Genomic DNA, 13,152 nt, shown 5'->3' on the forward strand with positions numbered 1-13,152 from the left:
CCACCCTTGATATCTGGTCCGATTCCTTGTGCCCTGCCCTCCATACCTAACCACTCTGGCCCACCTCCAGCAAAGCTCCTGTCAAATCAGAATCCCCTCATCCCTGATGTTCCCTCTTAGTCATTTTTTGTCCACTGACTCCCTACCCTGTTCCTTGGCTATAAATCTCTTCTTGTCCTTATTCAGAGTTGAGGCAAGTCTCTTTCCTCTACCGCAGCCCCCACTGCAGGATTCCCCCTGAGTAAAGTCTTCCTGAGCATCATTAACAAGTGTCTGAATTTTTCTTAAGTTAAAATATTTTTTATTTTTTTTAAGTTTATTTATTTATTTTTATTTTTAGAGAGGGGAAGCAGGGGAGAAAGAGAGGGAGAGAAACATCAATGTGTGGTTGCCTCTCGTGCACCCCCTACTGCAACCCAGACATGCGCCCTGACTGGGAATCAAACCAGCAGCTCTTTGGTTCTCAGACCTGTGCTCAATCCACTGAGCCACACCAGCCAGGGCTGAATCTTTTTTTTTAACAACATTGAAGGTGAGGGATGAAGAACTTGACCAGACACCAGGAGTGAGGGATTCGCTCTAAGCTGACTCAGCATGATTCCTGCAGAGACTGGGCTGTGCAGGCCCGGCAAGGACAGGAGGGACACAGGCCAATGGCACGGTCTGGTCAAGAAGAGGGCTCAGAGGAGCCTGACCAAGGTTTGGTCGAAAGAAGAGCCTTGGTCAGTCCTCAACATTTCTCCACAGCAGTGGTTGCACCTCAGAATCCCCTCCCCACTCCCCCACCCCCCTGGAGTTCTAAAATCTAGAGGCCTGAGTCCACCCTCAAATCCACTGAAGAGCAGACTCTTCAGCCATTTAGCTCCCTCATAGCTGGTTCCGCTACACAACCAGGCTGAGAAGTCTCTCTGCATAAGAATAGTTCCTGAAATGTAATACTTAGGGACCAAAGATTCACCACAAGCCACTCACTGCCCGGATGGGGAGGAGAGCCAGACATACAATGGTATGGGCAAATGAGGTCCCCAATTCAGATTCTTTTGTCACATTTCCCTTAAGGTTTAGTAAACGTGAGCGACATGATTACTTTTCACTCGGTTCATCTTCAGAATTTTCCTGGTGCAACTGGAAGACAGCAGAGGTGTCAGTCCTTCCCATTATCTCCCTCAGTGACATCAGTCATTGAGCAACTCCTCAAAAATAGACCCCCCAAAGAAGGGAAAACATGAGTGCCCTGTGTTCAGGTTCCCAGCCTGGCAGTGCAGGGAGAGCTCTGAGGCTGTGACAGCTCCCTCTGTCTCCCTAAGTCCTGCCTACATTCTTTGCCAGGAACCACAAGATTCCCTGATTTTACATAAAGCGCTGTTCAGATGAGGCTTCACTGCCTCCCCCTGATTCCTGCACCCGGCCCCTTTGCCCCTCCTAGGCAGGGGCACTGCTGTGCAGAGCTCTCCTGGGGACAGGACTGTGCTCTGACCTGGGCTGGGTAACAGGGGCGGTAACAGGACAGCTGAGCTCTGCCCTGTCCTGTCCAGGGAAGCAAACGAGGAGCCGTCACAACTCATGTTTTATAGCACAGCCAGTGGAAGCTCAGGGTACTTCAGGACTCGTGGCTAGAACGTGCTGATCTTCCAGCTCCCATTCATTCCCCAATGACATCCCTCTGCTTCCCAAGGAGCAGAATGAGCAGGTGTCAGCTGGCTCGTCTGCCAGAACTAGAGAACCGGGTGTTGCTGAGGGCAGGGAGAGACCCTCGGGTTGTTAGAGAGAGGTTGCTGACAAGGGTCTGATAAAAGAACAAAGTAGCACCTGCAAAAGTAATTTTATTTCTGTCTCTCCTTTCCCCTAACTCAGGAAACGAATCCACAAGTCAGAGACATCAGCTTTCTAGTGCAAATTTTAAAATAAAAAGGCCTTTCAAAGTGGGAGGCAACAAGTGTTTATATAGAGACCAACAAAATATGCGGCTGTCATTCATTCAAGCAGGAGCCCAATACGGTTCTGATTAGGGGACAAAGGCTGGGGGTCTCTGTGAGAAGGGGAGGGGAACCAGTAGGTCTATGGAAGGAGGGCGTCCTGTTGGTGCAGGTGACATGACATAGTGATGTTAATTCCAAACAGTGTGTTTAATTTTCAGTCCAGTAGTCATAATAACTGCTTTAGTGCCCTCTTTGCAAACGGTTCTTTGGAAACAACGTTGCTCTAGGCCCAGCCCTGTTGGTAACATTCTGAGGTTTGAGGCTAAGACGCTCCTCTGGGATGGCCGCTCCAAGCTTCATTTTCAAGTGGCTCCTTTTCTATTATTGTTTACATTGGGTTGCCTCCAAACAGGGTTCTAAAGCAGGGAAAATCCTAACGCGGGGACAGGGACTAACATTTATGGCAGAGCAGTAAGCGCCCTCCGCTGCACGGGGCCCTCTGCAGCGCTGTATTGAAGACAGCTTTTTGTGCTGCGTGCACTGTGTCTAAGGGTCAAGTCGGGTCTTGAGTAGTGAGTAGATCTGGTGCTTTGGTAAGTCCTCCACCGTTAACCAGCTCTAAACACAGTTTGTCGTTTTTTTCTTCTTTTAGCCTGAAAATCTGCTGTACTACAGTCAAGATGAGGAGTCCAAAATAATGATCAGCGACTTCGGACTGTCAAAAATGGAGGGCAAAGGGGACGTGATGTCCACGGCCTGCGGGACCCCCGGCTACGTGGGTAAGGGCAGTGCGTGTGTCCCTGCGGGTCCCCCTCTTCAGTCTTTTAGGCATGGAAGGCTGGCATGTGGTCACAGCTGCCTCCATTTCCCTTGAAGGAAGAATAAAAAGAGTGAGAGACACAGGAACGAGCTACAAGGCAAGGGATCGATTCCCCTTGAAACCTTGTAAGAGTCGGATAGAACTGCTGTTTCATTCGGGCGCGGGCCTGACTGGACGCCAGGAGTTGACTTGGATGAATTCCCAGGTTCTGATACCAGAAACATTGCATGTATACACGTTTTCAGATGATTTACAGTGAGACACTGAGATGACAATAAGGTGCAGACACAAATAAAGCATTTCAAGTGCTGAGATAGAAGCAGCTGGAAAGAAAATGTTGATAGGAGGACTCTGGCTCAAACCTTAATGGAGTCACTTTCTTGAATTAGCCAGCCTTGATCTGTATGGGAGAAGCCAAGAATGAAGGTATTCCTTAGAATCAGAAGCCCAGGTTTTTCTGTATTAAACACAGAGAATGCCAGGGAGCCTACTGACAGATCTGAACATGTGGATCCCAAGATACACCTTCTGTCTCCTGGGACCTGGAGAACGGCCACGGGAACTCTGTGAAGGTTTTGAGACTTACATTTACATGCATATATGCATTCGTGCAGCACATGTATACAAAAGAGCCAGCAATGCACCTCCCAGATGCTGTTCAAGGCCCTGGGCGATGGCGGTGAATAAGACAGACAGGGTGCCCGCCCTCACGGAGCTTGCGTTTTAGTTGGAGCAACAGACATTTGGCAAAGAAACAAATAAATGAACAGGGTCGTTTCAGATCATGGTGAGTTTGGCAAGTAAAAGAAAATGGGAGCATGTGATGGAGTAACAGGGGCTCAGAGGGGTGGGACTGGGTTAGGGAGACAGGGAGGAGACTGAGGCAGCCAGCCATGGAAATTTAGGGGACGGGACGTTCCAGGCAGAAGCGTCAGCTGCTGCAGAAGCCTAAGTGGGGGAAAGCCCAGGGAGGGGGTACAGGCTAGGAATGTCTGAGGACAGGGTCAAAACTGAGGTTGGAAGAGACTTTTAGAAAACAGAGGTTAGGGCTGAATTTTCGTCATGCAAATCACGATGGTCTTTCTTAGCGAGGACAGGAAGCCTGCCCTGGAAGAGAGGAGGGAATGATACATGGCCAGTGTCAGTCCTGTTTGTCTTTGGGTAGAACCACACCACCTTCCTGGGAAGGCGGAGGAAAGCAGGTCTCACACTAAATGGGCTTGGGGCCCCAGAGCATTGTGGGAGACTCCACAGCACCGCCTTACAAGTGTTTGCATAGCAATGACTGTTATGTCACGACTGCTGCACTTTTAAAGGAACTCCAAGGAGAGGAGAAAAGAGCAGGCTGAGGGAATAACTTGAGACAAGGAGGTTCAGAAGGAAGAGATAAAGATGATGGAAATGCAGCAGGGGGCGAGAAGGTGTGCCCCGTGCTGCTCAGCTCTTGACTATTACAGGTGAGGGTTGTTGCCTGGCTTGTGTGTACACACGGGACAGAGAAGAAGAGGTGGTTCTGATCCTGTTTAAGAGGCCAGCACAGGCTGTGATGGAAATAATGGCATGGTGAGCCACCTCTGCTCTAGGAGACTAAAATGATGCTTAGGCTTAGTCTTGGCCCCGTTGGGGACACTTAAAATTGTGGCTGCATCACCTGTGTCAGGGCACGTGTGTGCCTGGGGTGGGAGGTGGGGGACAGTGGACAGCAATGTGAGCCTGTGCGATGTGTGTGTGGGACTTCTCCAGCTGAGTCCAAGCCGTTAGGCAAGCAGCAAAAAAAAAAAAATGAATAGACAAGCTTCTTCTCATTTCTCTTAAAAGATGGGGAGGGAGAAAGCCTGTTCCAACCACAGGCATCAGAAAACGGGAAGGTGTATGAGGTCATGGTGTCCGGGGCCCTGGCCAGGGTGGTTCTGCTTCTTCAGCGGTCAGTGCCCAGGCCACTCGGGGCCGAGAGGCTGCGGAAGGTGCAGTGGCTGCCCAGTGTCCCCTTTTGGGAAGTCGGCTCTGGAGCTGTAACTTAATGTTCTGACAAAGAATGCTCATATTTACATATGCATCACACTATTCTCATATTTGGCTCTGATGTTGGAAAGCTCTAGCACTTTCCAAATTGATTTTTGCTTCTTTGCATCTTGGCAGAGCCCACGGACTGGCAGTTTCTCCGGGTTTCTAAGTGGCTGCCTTCGTTTGGTCTGGTTCTGTTTAGATGTGAGACGCTGATGAGTCTGGGAACTGGGAACAGTGTTTAGATGTGGCCCTTGTCCTCACTACCCTAAATGGAGGCAAGTGGAGCCATCCGGTATTCTCTCATCAGATATCAAGTTTACTGTGAGTGTGGAGAGGGAAGAGGGGGATTGTTGGAATATAGCTGTTCTGTTTCTTCATGTTCGAGCCCTGAGACTCCGGGAAGACCTTTTAGAACAAGGGAGGGGCCACGTTGGGATTTTGCGTCTGTGTGGTCACACCTCGGGCAGTCAGCTGTGTTTCCTCCCCTGCAGTCTACACGGAAAACTCCTGTTCAGCCTTCAAAGCCCTGCTTACATGTTACCCGCTCTTGGGTGCTCTTCCAACACCCATCCTCTCCTTTATCATCCTACTTCTTTTCCTGACCCTTTTCTCATCGTGGCTCTGATTTCATCATCTCAGTGTCCATATTTATTTGTGTCTCTTCTCCACCTCTCTGTGGGTTTTCTAGAGCAGGCACTTTGTCTTATCCATGATTGCACATCTGCTTGTTAGTTGAATAAAAGCCCCAAGGTTCAGAAAGTTAGCAATTTTTTTCTTTCTCTCCTCCCCTTCTATTCGTTCAGCCTGCACTGACTGAATTCCTATTATGTGCCGTACACAGTGGTTTCATGTCAGGAATACAAATATGAGTAAGGCGGAGTCTCTGACCTCAAAATGCTCACAGTATTACTGTGAGAAATAGAGGGCAAACAGCTACATTGAATAATGTACGGTGAGTGCCAGGTTATCTACCCATTCAAGAATTATTCATTTAGTGCCCACCTGTTCTAGGCACAGGGGGCATGTCAGTAGAATGAAAACAAACAGATAAAAGTCTCCACCCTCATGATACTTGCATCTGAGTGGGAGGGAGATGGATGAGGAGAAGCAACTATGTATGTTAATTAGTACCCTAGGTGCTGATGAGCGCTCTGGAAAAAGTAAAGCAGGCAAGAGATTCCAGAGTGCGGCTGTGTGTGTAGGTGGCGGTAGTTTTTAATGCAGTGATGGGGGCAGCCCTCACGAGGGACATGGTGACATGGTCAGGACTTGACAGCATGAGGGAGCTGGCCGCACTGCCATTTGGAGGATGCACACTCCAAGGATGGCGCACAGGCCCTGAGACGGGACGGGGTGAGCAGGGAGGGGCGTGGGGCAGGTGGAGTCAGAGAGGTGAGGGGCAGGGCATGTGCGGACCAGGCCTGCAGGTCGTTGTTGGAAGTGTCGCTTTCACTCAGGGTGGCCAGAAGCCGTCAGAGGGTTCTCAGGTAAGGCATGCCATGAGCTGACTTGTGCTGGGATCTGTCTAAAGGGCAGGCTGGCAGAGTGGAAGTGGTGAGGAGCTGTCAGATTCCAGACATAATTTGAAGGCAGTGTCAGCAAGATTTTCTGAAAACTTGAAAGAGAAATCCAGGGTAATCCCAAGGATTTTGGGTGTGGGCACCCGGAATGGCACAGTCACCTTTCACTGAGATACCTGTGGGAGGAGCGAGTTGCCGACATGTTATCAGGGGGTGGGCTTCTGATTTGTGAGGTTTGCAAGGTCAAAGAGGCAGCTGGAATATGAGTCTGGAGTTCTGGAGAGAAACCCATTCTGGAACGATGGCTCTGTTCTGGACGCACAGGGTAGCCGTGTCCTGTGCAGCCACTGTGCACGCTGACCGCTGAGCCCCTGGGGGAAAGGCAGGGTTAGGTTCCTGCCGGCCTCCGAGCACGGCACTTTACGTAAATGATCCACACGTAACCTTGCTTTATGTGTGTTGCTGTCCAACGACACCTTATTTAATTATGCCGTCAGTTCATTAACATGGAACTTGTGACCATCAGCACTGAGTGTCATGCCTGAACAAAACTTGGCGAACACGTGTATTTTCTCCATAAGGCACATCCCGGCCTTCCTGTGCTTAGGAAGCCCAGACGGCACTTCAGCACTGTACTTGGGGCCTTTTTAAAGTGTGAAATCAACAAAACACACAACAATGTGAAAAACGCGCTGCTAACTAGACCATGAAGACAACACTTGCTCACAGTGTGGGAGCCACAAGGAGAGGGCAGGGCGTTGCCGTGTCTGACCTCACCTAAGAGTGTGCACTGTGGGTGACGCAGGGTTTCGGCCACTCCTCTCCTGTCCACAGGAAACCTCAAAAGCATCATGAGTGTGGATTTGGGAGCTACAGATAAATTTTAGTGAGTAGGCAGATTCAAAAATATGGAATCCATGAGCGATGAGGATGGGCTGTCCATGGGAGCCGATAGTCTCTGGATGCATTTTAAAGCCATGAACCTGGATAAAATCACCAGCCAAGTGGGTGGGGGTGGAGGAGAGGAAAGGCCTCAGGGCTGAGTCATGGGGTCTCAGTGGTCCAGGGAGTCGGCAGTATGTGAAGTAAGAAGAGAACCTGGGGAGTGTGGTGTCTGGAAGTGCTTCAAGTTGGAGAAAGTACAATACCATGAGTCAGTTGTTGCTCCTAGGTCAAGATGAAGACTGAGTAAGTATTGACCGTTGGTTTGGGGGACCTTGAATTATGGCTTAACTACAATTAATTAAGTCTTTGAGGGCCTCGCTGTCAGAGTAATGCCAGGAAGAGGGTGAAACAGGTCTCTGTAAGAAGACCCCAGCATGCTCTCAACCCCGAGGACAGACACAGCCAACTCCACCTGCCGCCAGCACTGGCTGCAAGGTCGGGACACTGGAGTCTTGGACAAAGAATCCATGGCCTCCCTCCTGCTGGGCAGTTTCCCTTTTGAACGGGACAGAGCCCCGCCTGCCCTGGCCTGTGTGAGAGAGGACAGAGAGGGTTCTGCTCTCCCAGTCTGATTCACAGGGCGCACCGTCCCCCTAGCCTAAGCAGGAGCAGACGGCTGCTGGCTGCTTTTAGCATTAGTTGAGATTCCTTCAGGGTAGAAGCGTTGGGTTCAATTTATGAACACTGTTGTTATATTGTTGTTATTACCTAAATAACTATATGGCTGAATAATTCTGCCAACATCAAGATCATCACTTCAATTTAAATGAGCTCCCTAATAATGAAGAAATAATGAAAAAGGGGCTGTTTATCCCAAGTATCCCAATGCATGTGGTGCCATTGAAGAAGGCAAAGGAATCCGAGCACTTGAACTTCACCTTTTACTTGTAGCGGCTGCCCAGATGTTACATACCCTTTACAAGGTGCCATGGCCCTTGCAGATTGTCACATCACTGAGAACAGGAGATGTGGGCATCTTTCCATCCATGTGGGTTGCGTCCCTACCTCAGGCTGTGCAGAGGTCTCTTTCAGGGAAGTATGGCAGAGGGGCAACACAGATCCACGTGAGTATGTTTCCAGTATCAAGTCACTGGCGTATATCAGAAGCAACATCACAAATACAGCTGCAATAGAACAGCAAGGGCTGGAACAACCACGGAAAACCCGTGGAGGAGGCGGCATCTGAAGGAAGGCTATAAATCAGGGGAAGCCAAGGAGAGTTAACAGATGCAGGCGAGCAGGAGAACAATAGCCCAGAGTCATGAACTGTATCTTATGTGGCCCGGGAGAAATGAGCAGACTCATTTGGCTTGGAGAGAGGGTGTGCATACATACTTAGAGGTAATTTAGGAGAACTGATGGGGCCATGTGGTGGCAGTCAGCTGGTCGGGATAACATGGTGACTGTCAGTGTGGTATTGACCTCGATTTTGATCCATTTAATTGAGTTGGGTAGAACATTCCCCTTGGCGTCACCAATAAAAGAGAGAGTCAGAGCTAAGAAGGTTAGGAAAATTATTTATGTGACCTGCTCTGCAAACATCAATTAAAACATCCGAACAGGATGTTCATCTCCTGAATCACTGAATAGAAACAGTAGGTCCCGAAAGCACCCATTTCAGTCATGTAATTGATGAGGACTAAAGATGACAGTGCTATTTAGTAGAGGAAAGCCTGTTGTTTTATTTCTTGATATGCTGTTTGCACACTGGTGTGATTTCTCAGATTCTGTGGGTCTAGTTCTCCTGGCTTCAAAAAGAAATGAAACTATTCTGAAAGAACTTCAGCCTTTGCTTATAGGTTGAGTGGCAGAGTGCCTCACCCCAGGAAGGCAAGCACGTGCGCTCCCACTAGCGAGGAGGTTCAGGAATGCAGCTGCCCTCGGGAAAGGGCAAGAAGGCCTGGCCGGTAGAGGCTATCACTGCTCTGTGATGTGTCTGAGTTACCTGGGACTTCCTTTCTTCATTGAGCCTCCTCGAGTGATGATCCATCCCTTTGCCGTGTTTCATTGTCGTGCACACCAGCAGCCGCAGTCTTTCATTATCAAATGCTACTCAGAAATAGGAAGAGGACTTCTATCCGGTCCATCATGTTCATAAGCAGAACTGTGTCACAGTTCTGCAGATGGTGGCTAATCGCTATGCTCCTAAAACCGTGGAGAAGGAGTCCTTCTAGCCTGCACAGATGTCATAGGAGTCCTTGGTCTAGCTCGGGCTTAACTTGTCTAAATAGTTTAAACAGATTAACAGAAATGGAGAACAGGAGATCAATATACTCAGCCTTTTTTTTTTGTACAGTTAGGGGAATGCTCTTAATTCATGGGCTGGTTGCATTTTAGAGCTTGCCATGGGACCTGAGGTTATGGTGAAAGCTTGGAAACCAGTGGTTCCAGGTAGCACAGTGTTGGTATAAGGAACTCCATTCTCAAAGCCACCCAGCCTGCAGTTGGTGGCACTCATAGCAGTGGGACTTGAATGCAAGTATTTCTGCCACTGGGTAATAGGAGGGAGGCCTGGGCCCTTCATCTAAACTCTTGGGTTCTCGGCTTCTCATATATAAAATACGTGGGCTGGACTAACTGACCTCCACAATTTTTCCTGCTTCTTGATCATTAGGTGTTTCTATAGCTGTGTGACTTAGTTTCCTTTAAGTATATAAATATCCCTGTGTCAAGGATATTGCCTGTCATTATCCCATCTGTACTCAGAACAGACAAGAACCATTGAATTAAATTGATTGACATTCCCCATGTCCGTCCTCTTCAACAACCTAAGTCAAGGCCGTTTCTGTCACTGTTTTTCATGATTCCTGTTCCCAACCCTTTGATCCTCACTCTTCTGTGTGGCTGTTTTCCCTGACAGAGCTTGATTTTTATTTGTTCACTTCAGTATCATTTTTTAGTACCCGGCTATAATCATTACATCATTGTTCTCATTCTCTCAGGCTGTTAGCATTGAAACAGGATTTTATGTAACTGATAAATTGGCATAAGGGCACAAACAAGTGGGCAGAGGACTCCGATAAGAATTTTCTTTCCTTCTCTCTCAGCAGCTGCTCAGTGACAGCCAGCCAGGAGCATTTCACCACAGCAGGTGCTACCAGACACCATTGGTTAGAGAGGACAGGGCTCCCTAAGTGGGGGGGTGGGTAGAGCCCTCTCCTTTCATTACCCTCGACACCGTGAGCAGGGGTGGGGCGAGAGCGCACTATCACGGCGTGGCAGAGTTCACCCAGTGCTGCCTTACAGGAGTGCCCACTCCACTGTCCAGCCCCACTACCTCACTCCTAACACTTTTAAAACATTTCTCCTCCTTCTAGAATCTCTTACTGCTCCTCTTGAAATCGTTGACATTGGGATGGAGTTTCACAGTTTCTGAACTAGTATCATATTGTTATGATGAAGAAGAGAGAAGTCAGTATTCTTGGCAACTTACTCTTTTTTCTTTCTTTTAGCGATTAAACCTCAAAACCTTGGAATGACTCTACCTTTCTTCTTTGTTTTGAAGTATAGCTTCTTATCAGATTTCAGAAAACAGGCCAGGCTCTAGGGCCTAGCAACCCTCCCACGGGGGCCACGGCGGCCACGGTGGAGGCTCTGTCTTAGGAAAACCTCTCACAGATGCGTCTCAGGGGTGTTTGTTGTCACTGTGTCTTATTCAGAACATTCTCTTTCCTCATCCCACTGAATTCCAGCTCTCCTACATTTAAAACACCAGGCGCCCTCCCTTTCTCCACTCCCTTCCCATTCCTTCACCTCACTGCCCCACCCTCCAGCCACATGTGGGCTTTCGTAGCATTTGAATAGGAATCCAGCGGTAATCACATACCAGGATGGTGCTTTAGTGGGGACTTTTCGTGCCTGTGGTAAAACTCAAGAGGCTACCAGGAAAATCAGAGTGAGCTGTTCTTTTGCGATGTGTTTTTAGAACATTACAACTCTAAGAAAATGATATGAAAAAGAATGGAGCTGTCCCAAGAAACTTCTGCTCCTCTTAACTTTGGGTTCAACACAAACCACAGGCAAGGAACAACCCTGTATTTCAGCTGTAGTTTTGTTTGCTAATAGTATGGTTATAGTGCCCTGAAGCTGGGTGAAAAGATGCCTTTTTAGGGTGCTCACAGCAAAGCCCCTCACTCATCTGTTTTTCCTTTTAACAACACTGCCGCTGAAAATTCTAGCATTGACGGGAAGCAGATCTGATGAAGCACATTCAACATTGCCTCCTTGCTATTATGCAGTTCTCACTGGGGCCCAATTCTCCTCTAAAATATATGCCTACATTTTATTTCCCTTGATCTTAAGAATTTTATTTGCCTTCTCTGAACACAAAGGGTAGAACTGTGTTCTTTCTCCCCACCTGTGGCAGTTCCCCAGGGACAGGAAGGCTGTCTGGGAAGTGTCCAGCCCTGGATGCGCATCCGGAGTGGCATTCCTGAAAATGAGGGGCCACACCCCTCTTCACACACAGCTCCTCAGTGGCTCAAGTTCTTTCCCACAGAGGCCTAACTCCCGGGCAGGGTGCAGGTGCCTTTCAACACAGGGCACTGAGGCGGAGAAGGGTGATGAGTTCTCCAAAATACTGGCCCAGAGCCAGGCTGTAGTCCTGTCCTCTGAGTGAGTGCTGGGTGCGAGGCGACGGAGACGATGGTGCCGCCGTGTGTCGGTGTGCAGTCTCACCATTTCTAAAGCCCCATCATGGGAGCTCAGGGCTTCTGTTAGGCCGCCTGCTCCTCTGTCAGGCTCCTTCCGGAAAGGACCACACACCACGTTGCCCAGTCTGTCTGGCAGAGGAGAAATTGAATCAAGTCCCCCCAATCCCCGAGTTTTGTGATCTCCTTCCATTAGCCACTTGGGAAAAGCCGTGATATTAAAAGAAGCCTACTTATGGCTGTGACTGACCCTCATCTCTTAGGCTCTTTTCCTTGCCCTGTGACATACATGAAGTTCAAGTCAAATGCCTTTCTCCTTGGCCTTTTCAGGGAAGTGAGGAAGTGAGGCCGGTCAGCAAGAGAAACAGATGAAACTTAGACCAGGCTGTGGGCCAGTAGGTTGCCCGTGGGCCAGCCCCTTCCTGCTGGTGCCATAGGACATGTGGCAGACTGGACATTGTAACCCATCTGTGAGACAGACACTCATGCGAAGACAGGTAGAGCTGCTGTTCATCTTGCTGTCTGGTCGTCTGTCTCAGCAGGTAGGGGAGACGGCAGGCATTTTACACACTCCAAAGACTTGGGGAAAAAATGAGAATATGCCCATTTTTATAAGTAGTCTTCTGGAACAATTTTTTCTAACCTCCCTTTAATAAAGACTAACTGGGGCCAATAAACTGGTTATTGGACTGGTTAGAGCTTGGCATTGTGTCCTTAGAGCTACTTAAAGGATGGGAGGGAACCCCGGTGGTGGAGAGGGTAATTTTGATGCCACCTGGCCTGAGGGTAAGAGAGGGTGGGATGGGGGGTCGGGTCCCAGGAGCGAGAGAGTGGCAAGAATGCAGTCTCTCTCTTCCCTCAGTAAATGCAGACCCACTGAGGCGGGGTGGTAAGCCCGAGCTCCTCAGCCATCACAGGAATCTCTAACATCAGGACAAATAGTTCTTGCTTCGTGGTGTTTTCTATCAGCAGTGATGAACAGGAAACTCCTGGGTTGCAGTGTCCAGATGGGTGCCTGGATAGGGTGCAGACTGTGTAAGTAGGTGGGCGACTAAGTGAGCAGGAGGGTTAATACCTAAATGAACAAAGGGACCAGCTGGGCGGGAGGCTTGTGTAGGGGGTTTAAGGCTCCTTCCAACGCTAAGGCTCAAGTTCTCGTGCTGTGCCCTTCCACCGCACGTGGGCCCAGCTCGTCCCTGACTTCCAAAGGTTTTCATCCAAAGGGTGACCATCTTCACTTATGAATCATTTCCATTAGGTTAAGCTAGAATCAATAGAAAATACCAAATGAT

General features: G+C 49.0%; 1 protein-coding gene across 3 annotated transcripts in view; it reads left to right on the forward strand.

Annotated features, from left to right (window-relative positions):
- Positions 1-13,152, forward strand: part of CAMK1D (calcium/calmodulin dependent protein kinase ID) — a 454,947-nt gene that overhangs the window by 399,315 nt on the left and 42,480 nt on the right. For all 3 annotated transcript variants that reach the window (XM_045857651.1, XM_045857649.1, XM_045857650.1), the window contains one exon: positions 2,572-2,698. In XM_045857651.1, the coding sequence (XP_045713607.1) occupies positions 2,572-2,698 (127 nt within the window). The remainder of the gene's footprint in view (positions 1-2,571; positions 2,699-13,152) is intronic.

Source organism: Phyllostomus hastatus, unplaced genomic scaffold (genome assembly GCF_019186645.2).
Source record: "Phyllostomus hastatus isolate PE091 unplaced genomic scaffold, TTU_PhHast_1.1 phas_scaffold_1674, whole genome shotgun sequence".
Taxonomy (NCBI): Eukaryota; Metazoa; Chordata; class Mammalia; order Chiroptera; family Phyllostomidae; genus Phyllostomus; species Phyllostomus hastatus.